We start from the raw sequence: 12,955 nt of genomic DNA on the forward strand, positions 1-12,955 counted from the left end.
TTACCTAATGTAGGAAAAGAACAACACATGGAAGAACCATTTAATGGTGCCATAATTCGTGCTCTGGATCCGGATGACTTTGTATGTCTCATACTGGAAGACATCGTTCCAGCTGCAACAGGCTGTCATGGTGAGAGGCTCGCTCTCCACTCGGGGCTGGACCAGGGCTCAACCCTCCCAGACCGGCCACAGCAGACCCACCAGTAAGTGGAAAATGAAACGTCCTTATTCTTAGCAGGAGCCTTTAAGTTTGAGTTCCTCCAATGATGGCAGAGTCGGGGCGGGCACTGGCAGCTGCCCAAGATGTGGCTGGGAATAAACAAGAAAAGCCAAGTCCAACAGGCCCAGCTGGCAGATGTCCCCGCCCCAGCCGGCCTCCCCCGGATGCCTGCACAAAGATGGTGTTCAAAGGAAAGGCATTTTAAGAATTCTGCCTTATCCCCTTTTTCCTTTCACTTTTTTTGGGGTCATTTCAGTTGGGGTAAAGGGGCAGCCCTTCAAATGTCAGGAGACCCAGTGCTTCCACTGTGCCTTAGGAAAGAGCCTAGATCTTTCCATTGCCTCAAGCCCCACTCAGAGACTGATTAGTTCATTTCTACAACCATTTATTCAGCCCCAGATGTATGTGAACACTGGATGAATGAAGGTATCCCCCCTCCTCCCTCCCTCACGTCCTCACAACACTCTGGTTTGTAGAGGAGGAATTAGATTTGCTGGGGGCTGGGTTTGGGGGAGGACTTTATTGCTATGCTGGATATTTCCTGCCTGACCCTCAAGATCCACTTTCCACTCTGCTCTGTTCCCCCGGGAGGTCAACCCATGACCTAGCCCAATCAGCCTAAGAAACAAACCTGCCATCCAACAAAATTAGGTTTATTGACCCATTCAGTGAGGGAGTATACATCATCAAACAAAGGGATAGAGTTATCAGCAGATTCTGGGGAAGGTGGAGTTTAGATCAAATTTAAATGAAATCAAGTATTCACAGGTTCAGAGCAAAGCAGTTTTATATAAAACGGTCAACTTTAGATCTGGATTGCAAAGTGGACCCAGGGCCCTGTTTCCTTGGAAGCAATAATGCTAAGATAGATGTTGATTGTTGTTTCCAGAAACCCATTATCTGAAGCTCTGCACCTGAGCTGCAAATCGAGGCTGCCTCTCTGTTTCAAGGTGACTAAGATCCTCCAGGCAAAACAGGAACATTTCGTTCTTACAGATGCAATTTCAAATAGCAAAGTTTGTGATAGTCCATGATTTTAGAGGAGGCTGTTTCTCAGTAAGTAACAAAGTAGCAGTCACTCACTCAAAGATGGGGGCTATTATCACCGTACAGCTACACAGAAATACTGTTTCATGTTCCCTCTGCTGTGGACTTAATCCATTTCTACTCTTCCTGCCTGTGGAATGTGGTTAAGACTCCGCGCTCCCAATGCAGGGTGCCCGGGTTCCATCCCTGGTCAGCCCGCATGCCACAACTAAAAGATCCTGCATGCCACAACTAAGATCCCACACGCGGCAACAAAAATCCTGCATGCCACAACTAAGACCCAGCACAGCCAAATAAATAAATAAATACTAAAAAAAAATCCGATGGTCTCTGGGGAGGGAACAAGGGGATTAGTCAGTGTCAAGAGACTTACTTATCACCTTTCTATGAAGTTTTCTCCACCATATGTATGCATTACTTAAAAAAAACAAAAAACAAAAAAAACACTGATAGATTTTTTTTAATTTTTTTTTATTTTTTAGATTTTTAAAAGCTGTATCTCCAGACCAAACCTGCCTTTTGAGCTCCACACCTGTAGTCTATGAACCTCCAGACCTAAATATCCCGCAGACACTTCAAATCACAACTTAAAAATGGAGCACTTTCCCATAAAATAATAGTGTGAGCAAGGACTAATGAGAGCAAGAGAGTGGAGACAGTAGTTGTGGGCTACTTTTCCTGTTAGCTTGGCTATGTGAGAAGAGGGGTAAGGGTGATTTTTAATGGGGGTCATAGAGTCTAGAGAAGATTGGTGCGTGTGGTTAAGATGGAAACATTTGAGCCATTCAAAGATGTTCAAAGTGGAATGTCAAGAACAGTGGTCTGTTTCTTTGTGAAGTAGGAACTCAGGTCATGAATGGAACAGAGGTTGGAGGGCTTGGGTGAATTTCTCTTAGTCAAGTGTGTGTGTGTGTGTGTGTGTGTGTGTGTGTGTGTGTGTGTGTTTCTGGTTACAGGTCAGAAAATCAAGTGACTTTCTTCAGAAAAAAAGCAAGTTTTTTTGAGGAAACACTGTTATCTCACAGAACTCAAATGCATGAAATGTGGCTCCAAATCGTGAGAACCCATGATTAGAACAGGAAACTAAAACGTCCCGCGCTGAGGCTGCTCTTTCAATTTGCCTGAAGCTGTGAGGTCCCACCTCTGCCTGTCTCTCTGTCCACCCACAATGTGTCTCTCTAAACACTGGCCATCTCTTCTTCTCTGAGGACATGTGGCCAAACAAGGCTATCATGGTTAGATGTCCACGTGAAAGTTCAAGTGAAAGCCCAGATCAATGCCCAATTCCAGAATCCCAGGGGAGTGAATCTGATTGTTCTGGCTATTTATCTCTGGTCCAATCAGCTATGGCTGTGGGTGGGGTCACAGAACAAATACAGCATCAGGGGCCCTGCCTTGGTGAGGAGAGGGAGGGGAGGGAGGACTGGGAGGAAGAAAGAACGGAAGGAGGGAGAGAGAGAGGTGTGGCTCTCAGAGAATAGAGGCTCCTAGGCTGGGGGACTCTGGTTAAATACCCCAGCCCCTCTCTCTCGGGTGGGACAATTCAAAGGCAGCCTAGGCAGTCTCCCAGAGGTCCCTAGTGAGTTTGGGCCCCAGATGCCCACAGCAGTGACATGGTGCTTCCTGTATTGGCTGCCTTCCCTTCCTTCCCTGTGCCACTTCCCCACTCCCCTTCCTGGCCCCACCCCAAATAAGCTATTTCCACCCAGGGTCTGCTTTGGGGAAACCCAGTCTATTTCAGTCTCCTGTGCTGTCGTTAAGGAGTTGGGAATTTGTTTTGAGAACAATAGGTGGACTTCTAAGCAACGTTGTGGCATGATCTTATTTGCACTTTAGTAAAATCACTCTGGCTGCACTGTGGAAGTGGATAGAAGGGGCAAGAGTGAGGCAGGGGTTCTGCCCAGGGAGGGGGCATAGTGACATGGAGGGGGGCTGAGGGCAGATCCCCAAAGAACCCAACACCAAGGAGACTAAGCAGAGGCATCAGGGAAGGCGAGGAAAACCAAGGAGAGGTGTGCACTCAGAAGCCAACCGGAGAGCAGTTCACAAATAAGCCAGGGGCCACAGGAGATATTAAGAGCGATTATAATGCTGCAGAATTAAAGGGCACTAGTGAGGAAGCTGACAGGTAACTTAATGGAACAAGATCAGGTCAAGTATTAAACCCAAAGATAGGTGGGAACTTAGCATATGATAAAAGCATTTTAAAATCAGGGGAGAAAGAAATTACTCAAAATGTGATCTCACAGCAATTGGCCAGCCATTTACAGGAGGCCGGTGGAGGGGAGGGGATGTGGTATTCTAACTTTTCGTATTTAAAAAGATGTGTAGCTGTTTGAAATGTAATAGAATCATCAAAAGTGAACAAAATCAGCTACACAAAAGGGATATTCAAGTCACCGTTCTGTTTGTGTTGCACACATTTTGCATTATGGTAGAAATGCAAAGGTAACTGGATGCCCTTTGAAATAACTCAACTGATAACTACACCACACCAGCACCTGGCTGATGCTTGGTTCTTTCTCCCACTCAGACTCCTCCTTGGTGTCAAGACTAGGTTGGAGGGACTTCCCTGGTGGCACAGTGGTTAAGAATCCGCCTGCCAATGCAGGGGACATGGGTTTGAGCCCTGGTCCGGGAAGATCCCACATGCCATGGAGCAACGAAGCCCGTGCACCACAACTGCTGAGTCGCTCTAGAGCCCGTGAGCCACAACTACTGAAGCCCGCGCGCCTAGAGCCCATGCTCTGCAACAAGAGAAGCATGAGATGCCCGCAATGAGAAGCCCGTGCACCGCAATGAAGAGTAGCCCCACTTGCTGCAACTAGAGAAAAGCCCACGCGCAGCAACGAAGACCCAACGCAGCCAAAAATAAATTAAAAAAATAAAAAAGACTAAGATGGATTTGCAGTGATGATAAGATGATGATGAGAGCCTCTTACTCTCCTTCAGGAATATGTTTCAGCCAGGATTCACTGTGGTTTCTTTCTTAGTAACTGGAGCTACTAAAAAAAGCATGTCAAAATGATGTTAATTTCACCTTTCTGCATGGCAATTTCTTGTGAACCTGCCTCTCTAACCCTCTCTTCCTTCCTTCTCATCACCTAATTCATAATTCTTATAATAAGTTGGTCAAGAGTCTACTGCTTAGGGATGTCACAGAGTTAGGAGAAATACCCAGTGCCCTGGTATTCAAAAATGTTTTTCTTTGAGTTACACTAAATTGGTGCTGTCTAAGGGAGTGGCCACTAGCCATACGTGGCTATTTAAATTTAAATTAATTAAAATCAAGTGACATTTAAAATTCAGTCCCTCAGTCGCACTTGCCATTATTCCAGTGCTCAACAGCTACATGTGGCCAATGGCTACCACAGTGAAGATGTAGAACATTTCCACCACCGGAGAAAGTTCTATCAGACAGCACTGCTGACTAAATCTGTGGGATAGAGGAAAAGGTGATATACAGTTGCAAGTAAGTGAGGAAGGTGAGGGTGGTCCCAGTCAGATGGCATCTATTTTTTTGCGTGAAATAGGAGGCAGAGTTGCCTGATGAGAGAGAAAGGGAAGGCAGAGGGGTAGGAGGGTCCACGAGAGTGAAGAAGATTCAAAACAGTTGCTATGGTAACCAGGAGAAGAGAGCCAACAAGGAAAACAGGAATTCCAGGGTGGTGCTGAGAATTAAAGACTATGAATTTGTTATTGCAACAGTCTGCATGACTGAGATTATGATAAGGGCCTTCCCACCTACAGGATCCACCTCCCACCTCCACACCCAGAGACCAACCCGCTCTTGCCAAGTGGTTCAGATAGTTTTAGAGTTTGTAATCACTGATATCTACTACCTTTATTCTGGTCTTCTACATTTGTTCCAGAAACATTGTGAGCAAAGCTACGTCTCTGCCTCGCCTTCCACCTAAGTCACACTTTTCCTGGGGCTTGTATCCCTTGCCAGCCCCACAATGCAAGGCAAGAAGCTCCTCTTTTCCCCCTAACTCAACCCAAGCACTAGGAATGTCTTGTTTCACTCAATTTATTCTGGGTGTAATTCCTGTATCCTTCTCATGGGTGCTGGATTCTTTTAATCCCAAGATCATCTCTCCACTCCACTCCATCCAAGCCAAATACACATGCTCTTCTTGGAAACTTCTAAAATCCATTTCCTAGTCAAGAGCTGGCCACTTCAGGTGATAACTGATGTGTTCTGCAATCCTAAACACAGAGGATGGGGGAGGGTGGGGAAAACTGTCATTCTTCTTCTAATGGTGGATGGGAGAGAGGTGTTTGGGGTTTCTAGAGGACCAGGGACCTATTGTTTTCTCCATCAGTCTTAGCAGGACAGGTATGAAGACAGTATAGAAGGATATGTGGGCTTTCCTGGTGGCACAGTGGTTAAGAATCTGCCTGCCAATGCAGGGGACATGGGTTCGAGCCCTGGTACAAGAAGATCCCACATGCCGCGGAGCAACTAAGCCCGTGTGCCACAACTACTGAGCCTGCGTGCCACAGCTACTGAAGCCCATGCGCCTAGAGCCCGTGCTCCACAACAAGAGAAGCCACTGCAATGAGAAGCCCGCGCACCACAGCAAAGAGTAGCCCTCGCTCGCTGCAATTAAAGAAAGCCCGCGTGCAGCAATGAAGATCCAACGCAGCCATAAATAAATAAATAAATTTTAAAAAAGAAAGAAAAGAAGGATATGTACATTGATCCAGGGCTGAGCTTTTGCTGGGAGTTAAAAACTATGTCATTTAGGGTGTTTTATGTGAAAGTAATAGAATGCTTGACTCAAACTGGCTTAATATGAAATAAATTATTATCTTATATAGTAAGATATTGAGAGGGAGGACAAACTTCAAAGCAGGTTGATCTTGTGGCTTGACAACATCATCAAGGACCCAGGTTCTTTCTATCTCTCTGCACCACCACCTTTGTTGTTGCGTTCATCCTCAGAAAGAAAGATCATCAATTCTTTTGTCTCTTTCATGGGAAAATCTTTCCCAGAACCCCTCTCTCCCCACCTTACTCTACCCTCTAGTACTAGAATTGAGTCACATGCCTGTTCCTTTACTGACAAGGGAGAGGAAATGACCATGACCAACTTGGACCAATCACCTGTGTTCAAGTAGATATTGGGGACTCATCTATAATGTCCACTACTTGGGAACTGGCAAGAAAGTAGCTAAAGTGAGGACCACAGGATCTATGCTGGATAGAGAATGAAGTGGAGGAAGGAGGGTCCTGAGAGGGAGAAAGTAGAAGGGTCTGGGATTCTGGAGTTCAAAGAACTGCTAAGCCTGGAATAACTGAAAGAACAGAGGATAGAAGAGTGTGGTCAGAGAAATGTAAGCCTTTGGAAGAAGATTAGTTCCAGGAGAAATTGAGGTCTAGGACATGGTCAAGGGAGGGGGTGGCTCAAGTAGAGTGGAGGTGAAGATCACTGGAATGAGGAGAGACAGGAGCCAAGGGGTCAGGAGGTTGGCCAAGTCTTCAGTCATTCTCATAGTCATCAAAATCATTAGTATGGTGTAGGAACTGGGATGGGGAGGAAGGATGAGCCAGATGCTAAAGTCCTCTAAGAACAAGGATTGACTGATGAGTAGACATCAGCAATGAGAAGGTATTGAAGGTGGTACACGTAGATGACTTGAGCCTCAGAGTTTAATCAAGATGAAGGACCATTGATCCAGAAATAGAGTTGAGGACCATGGGAGACACCATGAGAGTCGGAGAAGGATTTGCATCCTCTGGGGAGGGCTTCAAGGACTGTCAGGGGAGAACCAAGTTTACGGGGGGCAGGAAGTAGAAGGAACTCTGTATGCTGAGGTCATGACCTGAAAAAGAAAAGAGCATGCCTTCCACTCTTCTCTATTCCGTTCCCACAATTTGCCATGAAACCCAGAGGTGAGCCATATTTGATCCAGAGTATGAGAACTCATACTCCTCACCCACTGGTTAATAATAGAAGCAAGTCCAAAGCAACCCTTCCTAAATGTCCATTAATCCCCCGAGCTTATCAGTATCTAGGGGTGTAGCAGACACTCAGCTACTCATTTGAAATCTGCTCTCTTTTTCTTTGTTAAGAGAATCCCCAGTTTTGTCCAGGTTTCAAACCTTCAGGAAAGAGAACTCTGTACCCACCTCAGGGGTATCACGTTAATCCCATTCTACCTGTGGGTGACTGGTTTAGGTAGGAACGAATATGAAAGCTAATTATGGCCACCAAAACATGAAAGTTTATTAGAGGTCTTCTAAAGAAAGATGTCATTCCTAAGAGAGAGGCATGAGAAGAAATGGTCTTTCTAATGTGACATGCTCAGGATGGCAGAGCAGAACAATGGAAAGAACTTGTTGGCACCACTGAGTTAAGTAACTCTGGAGCCATCCTACCTTAGGACTTCTTTTCTTAAATATATTGTTTAAACCATTTTAACTGGGCTTTCTTTTACTCATAGCTGAAGCATTCTGATTTAAGAAGCATTGCTAGGGAACTGCTATAAAGTTCATCAGGAGGCTGGCAGACAATACCCCTGAAGCACAGAACAGGCAGATATACAATTTATGGGGTAATTAAGGACAGTGGGCTGCATCCTTGAGGTACAGAGACAGCAGGGACTCAACTGCCAAGAGGCAGCCTGCCCAACATCCAGATGCATCTTAAGTCCAGCACCCTGACAACCTCCCGCCACCGTCATCTTTTCCTTGATGTCCTTGCCCTGGGATCTCCTAGTCATATTTGAACTCTGGAATATGTTATCAGAATATGGCTCAGGTATCTGCTACCTTGTATACTAAAAGCCTCAATTCTCTTCCCTTTTTTAATTCTCTGTGAGAGTTCTGCCAGCTTCTCCTTTAGACCAATTAACACAAGAGATGCTCTCACTCAAATGACAGATGGGTTGACTACCTCTAACTTTCCAAAAACCAAAAACTTTTCTAAAAATTGTTGTAAAATATACATAACAAATTTTACCATTTTAACCAGTTTTTAAAAAACATTTTATTGAAGTATAGTTGATTTACAATGTTGTGTTACTTTCTGCTGTACAGCAAAGTGATTCAGTTATACATATATATATTCTTTTTCATATTCTTTTCCATTATGGCTTATCACAGGATATTGAATATAGTTCCCTGGGCTATAGAGTAGGACCTTGTTGTTTATCCATCCTATATATACCAGTTCACATCTGCTAGTCCCAAATGCCCAATCCTTCCCTCCCCAACATTTTAACCAATTTTAAGTATACAGTTCAGTGGCACTAAGTACATTCACCTTGTTGTACAACCATCACCACCATTTATCTCCAGAACTTTTTTATTATCTCAAACTGAAACTCTGTACCCATTAAACAATAACCCTTCATTCCTTCCCCCCCAGCCCCTGGCAACCACCGTTCTACTTTCTGTCCCTGTGAGTTTGACTACTCTGGGTACCTCATATAAGTGGAATCATACCATATTTGTCCTTTTGTGTCTGGCTTATTTCACTTAGCATAACGTCTTCTAGGTTCGTCCATGTTGTAACATGTCAGAATTTCATCTCTTCTTGGATTGGAAGAATTAATGTGGTTAAAATGGCCATACTGCCCAAAGCAATCTACAGATTTAATGTGATCCCTATCAAATTACCCATGACATTATTCACAGAACTAGAACAAATAATCCTAAAATTTATATGGAACCATAAAAGACCCAGAATTGCCAAAGCAATCCTAAGGAAGAAGAACAAAGGTGGAGGCATAACCCTCCCAGACTTCAGGCAATACTACAAAGCTATTCAAAGTAATATTCAACAAAATATTCAAAGTAATCAAAACTGTGTGATAGTGGCACAAAAACAGACATATGGATCAATGGAACAGAATAGAGAGCCCAGAAATAAACCCACAGTCTATTATTCTTTGACAAAGAAGGCAAGAATATACAATGGAGAAAAGTCAGTTTCTTCAGCAAGCAGTATTGGGAAAACTGGACAGCCGCATGCAAATCAATGAATTTAGAACACTCCCTCACACCATACATAAAAATAAACTCAAAGTGGCTTAAAGACTTAAATATAAGATATGACACCCTAAAATTCCTAGAAGAGAACATAGGCAAAAGATTCTCAGACATAAAATGTAGCAGTGTTTCTTAGGTCAATCTCCCAAGGCAATAGAAATAAAAGCAAAAATAAACAAATGGGACCTAATCAAACTTACATGTTTTTGCACAGTGAAGGAAATCATAAACAAAATGAAAAGACAACCTACAGAATGGGAGAAAATATTTGCAAATGATGGAGGTTCCTTAAGATAACTGAAAATAGAGTTACCATATGATCCAGCAATCCCACTCCTGGCATATATCCAGAGAAAACTCTAATTCAAAAAGATACATGCACCCCAATGTTCATAGCAGCACTATTTACAATAGCCAAGACTTGGAAGCAACCTAAATGTCCATTGACAGATGAATGGATAAAGAAGATGTCATATATATATACAATGGAATACTACTTAGCCATAAAAAAAGAATGAAATAATGCCATTTGCAGCAACATGGATGGACCTAGAGATTTTCATATTAAGTGAAGCAAGTCAGACAGAGAAAGACAAATATCATACAATATCACTTATATGTGGAATCTAAAATATGATACAAATGAACTTATTTACAAAATAGAAACAGACTTGCAGACATAGAAAACAAATTTATGCTTACCAAAGTGGAAAGGGGGTGGGTATAAATTAGGAGTTTGGGATTAGCAGATATAACTTACTATATATAAAATAGATAAACAACAAGGTCCTACTGTATAGCACAGGGAACTATATTCAATATCTTTAACAAACTATAATGGTAAAGAATATACACATACACACATACACACACACACACATACACACATACACACACACACATACACATATATATATATGTATAATCTGAATCACTTTGCTGTACACCGGAAACGAACACATGTTGTAAATCAACCATACTTCAGTTAAAAAAAAGAATTTGGTTCCTTTTAAAATCTGAATAATTCTCTCTCTCTCTCCATTTAGTTTGTTTCCACCTTTTTGGCTATTGTGAATAGTCCTTCTCTGAACATGGTTGTACAAATTTCTGTTCATGTCCCTGTTTTCAATTCTTTTGGGTATATAGCCAGAAGTGGAATTGCTAGATCATGGCAATTGTATGTTTAATTTTTTTTAGAAACCAAGTTTTTTGTTTTTTGTTTTTTTTTAACTTACCAGGATATCCACATGTGCTTGAAAGCTTCCCCTTTTTAACCCCAAAGCTGAATACATCACCCTCAGGAGGGGAAATACTTTCCTTCTATCAGTGAGTCACCATCTCTCTCATTAAAGCAGAGATAAAAACCATTAGTTTGCTTTTTCCCATCTTGCAAGATGGCGGGTGAAAAGGCTGAGAAGCCAGATACTAAGGAGAAAAAACCTGAAGCCAAGAAGGCTGATGCTGGTGGCAAGGCTAAAAAGGTGAAGCAGGTTAAGAAGGGGAAGCCCCACTGCAGCCGAAACCCTGTCCTGGTCAGAGGAATTGGCAGATATTCCCGATCGGCTATGTATTCCAGGAAGGCCTTGTACAAGAGGAAGTATTCAGCAGCTAAATCCAAGGTTGAAAAGAAAAAGAAGGTGAAGGTTCTTGCTACTGTCACAAAACCAGTTGGTGGTGACAAGAATGGTGGTACCCGGGTGGTTAAACTTCGCAAAATGCCTAGGTATTATCCTACTGAAGATGTGCCTCGAAAGCTGTTGAGTCACGGCAAAAAACCCTTCAGTAAGCATGTGAGAAAACTGCGCGCTAGCATCACTCCTGGGACCATTCTGATTATCCTCACTGGGCGCCACAGAGGCAAGAGGGTCATTTTCCTGAAGCAGCTGAGCAGTGGCTTGCTACTTGTGACTGGGCCTCTGTCCCTCAATCGAGTTCCTCTGCGGAGAACACACCAGAAATTTGTCATTGCCACTTCCACCAAAATTGATATCAGTGGTGTGAAAATCCCAGAACATCTCACTGATGCTTATTTCAAGAAGAAGAAACTGCGTAAGCCCAGGCACCAGGAAGGTGAGATCTTCGACACAGAGAGAGAGAAATACGAGATTACAGAGCAGCGGAAGGTTGATCAGAAAGCTGTGGACTCACAAGTTCTGCGAAGAATCAAAGCTGTTCCTCAGCTCCAGGGCTACCTCCGCTCTGTGTTTGCTCTTACAAACGGAATTTATCCTCACAAAGTAGTGTTCTAAACTTCTTACAAAGAACCTAATTAAATAATTCCGGTCCAAAAAAAAAAAAAACCATTAGTTTAATTCCAACAGGGCATTCTGTTACAGAGAATAGAGGGGAAAGCAGAATAAAGTTATGCTGAATAGATGGAAATTTAGGACATGAAATGAAAAGCAGAAGCAGGGAGACAGAGAGAAAGCACAGAGGAGCTGAGGGTGGGGCTGAGGCATGAAGACCCACCAGCTCCGAAGGTCCCTAGAGTGACCCCGAACAGAGAATTCCTCACTAATTCTGGAGTCCAAGAACCCTGACCCATTTACAACTTATTGTGGGGTTTTTTTTTTTCCATGAAATCCTATGTTATATATTTCTCTCTGATCATATGCATAATAATTGTGACTAAAAGGAAAAGCCGCTGTCAGTCTCTACACTCACAACACTCCTGACACCAAAAATGTGGGTTTTCCACACCAACCAATTTCGCAGCTCTCTGGACACCGAAAGGGTGTCCTAAAATTCAATCATGACACTAACTACTTAGAGTTAGCACAGACCCCGCAGGTTAAGGGCTCAGTCCCACAAGACTGCCCCCACTTCAGATGCGAGTCACAAGTAGTGCATCCCAGGTGTTTGACTTGGCTACAGATTGGGGGTTCTCATGACCCCTTCCTTGGGTTTAGTAGTTTACTGTAATGGCTCACAGAACTCAGGGAAACATGTTTATTGGTTTACTGTAAAGGACATAAAAAAGGAGACAAAAGAACAGCCAGGTGAAGAGGTACATAGATAGGGGGAGGTCTGGAAGGGGCCCAAGTATAGGAGCTTCTGTTCCCATGGAGTTGGGGTTTGCCACCCTCCCAGCACGTGGACGTGTTCACCAACCCAGAAGCTCTCCAAGCTCCATAGTTCAGGGATTTTTGTGGAGGCCTCATCACGTAGGCGTGATTGGTTATTAACTCAATATCCAGCCGCTCTTCCCTCCCTGGGGGATGGGAGTGGGACTGAAAGTTCCAAGCCTCTAATCATGGCTCGGTCTTCTTGGTGACCATCCCTATCCTGAACCTGTCCAGGAGCCCACCAAGAGTGGCCTCTTTAGGACAAAAGATGCTCCTATCACCCAGGAAATTCCAAGAAATTCAGGAGCTCTGTGTCAGGAATCAGGGACAAAGACCAAACATTCAAACAAAAGATGCTCCTAGCACCCTATAACTCAGGAAATTACAAGGGTTTTAGGAGCTCTGTGTCAGGAACCAGGGCCTGAGACCTAATATATGTTCTTATTATATCACAGTGACATAGTGTGACTGAGTATTTATGCCTCACCATCAAACAAGTTTAACTAAAATAGTCTCGTTCTCTTGGCCCCTGTCAAAATGACAGCATCTTCATGTCAAAGATGTTGACTTACTTCCACCCTTTTTGTGGAGCCAGTGACGTGGCATTCATCAGCATAGTCTCAG

The 12,955-nt window shown here is 43.5% G+C and overlaps 3 protein-coding genes across 4 annotated transcripts in view; 2 read left to right on the plus strand and 1 right to left on the minus strand.

The window, feature by feature from the left end:
• P2RX7 (purinergic receptor P2X 7) overlaps nucleotides 1-196 on the minus strand; it is a 53,742-nt gene extending 53,546 nt beyond the window's left edge. For both annotated transcript variants that reach the window (XM_036875008.1, XM_036875007.1), the window contains exon 1: nucleotides 5-196. In XM_036875008.1, the coding sequence (XP_036730903.1) occupies nucleotides 5-129 (125 nt within the window). In that variant the 5' untranslated portion in view covers nucleotides 130-196. The remainder of the gene's footprint in view (nucleotides 1-4) is intronic.
• The window catches only part of IFT81 (intraflagellar transport 81), a 202,807-nt gene that overhangs the window by 80,627 nt on the left and 109,225 nt on the right, over nucleotides 1-12,955 (plus strand). The window lies entirely within an intron of this gene.
• On the plus strand, nucleotides 10,645-11,543 carry LOC118906966 (60S ribosomal protein L6-like). The gene has a single exon (XM_036875010.1). The coding sequence runs from the start codon at nucleotides 10,661-10,663 to the stop codon at nucleotides 11,513-11,515; it is 855 nt and encodes a 284-aa protein (XP_036730905.1). The 5' UTR covers nucleotides 10,645-10,660; the 3' UTR covers nucleotides 11,516-11,543.

Source organism: Balaenoptera musculus, chromosome 14, assembly GCF_009873245.2.
Source record: "Balaenoptera musculus isolate JJ_BM4_2016_0621 chromosome 14, mBalMus1.pri.v3, whole genome shotgun sequence".
Lineage (NCBI taxonomy): Eukaryota > Metazoa > Chordata > Mammalia > Artiodactyla > Balaenopteridae > Balaenoptera > Balaenoptera musculus.

Excerpts from the sequence above, each read along its gene's own strand:
- LOC118906966 (XM_036875010.1), top strand. The coding sequence starts at position 10,661 with ATGGCGGGTGAAAAGGCTGAGAAGCCAGATACTAAGGAGAAAAAACCT.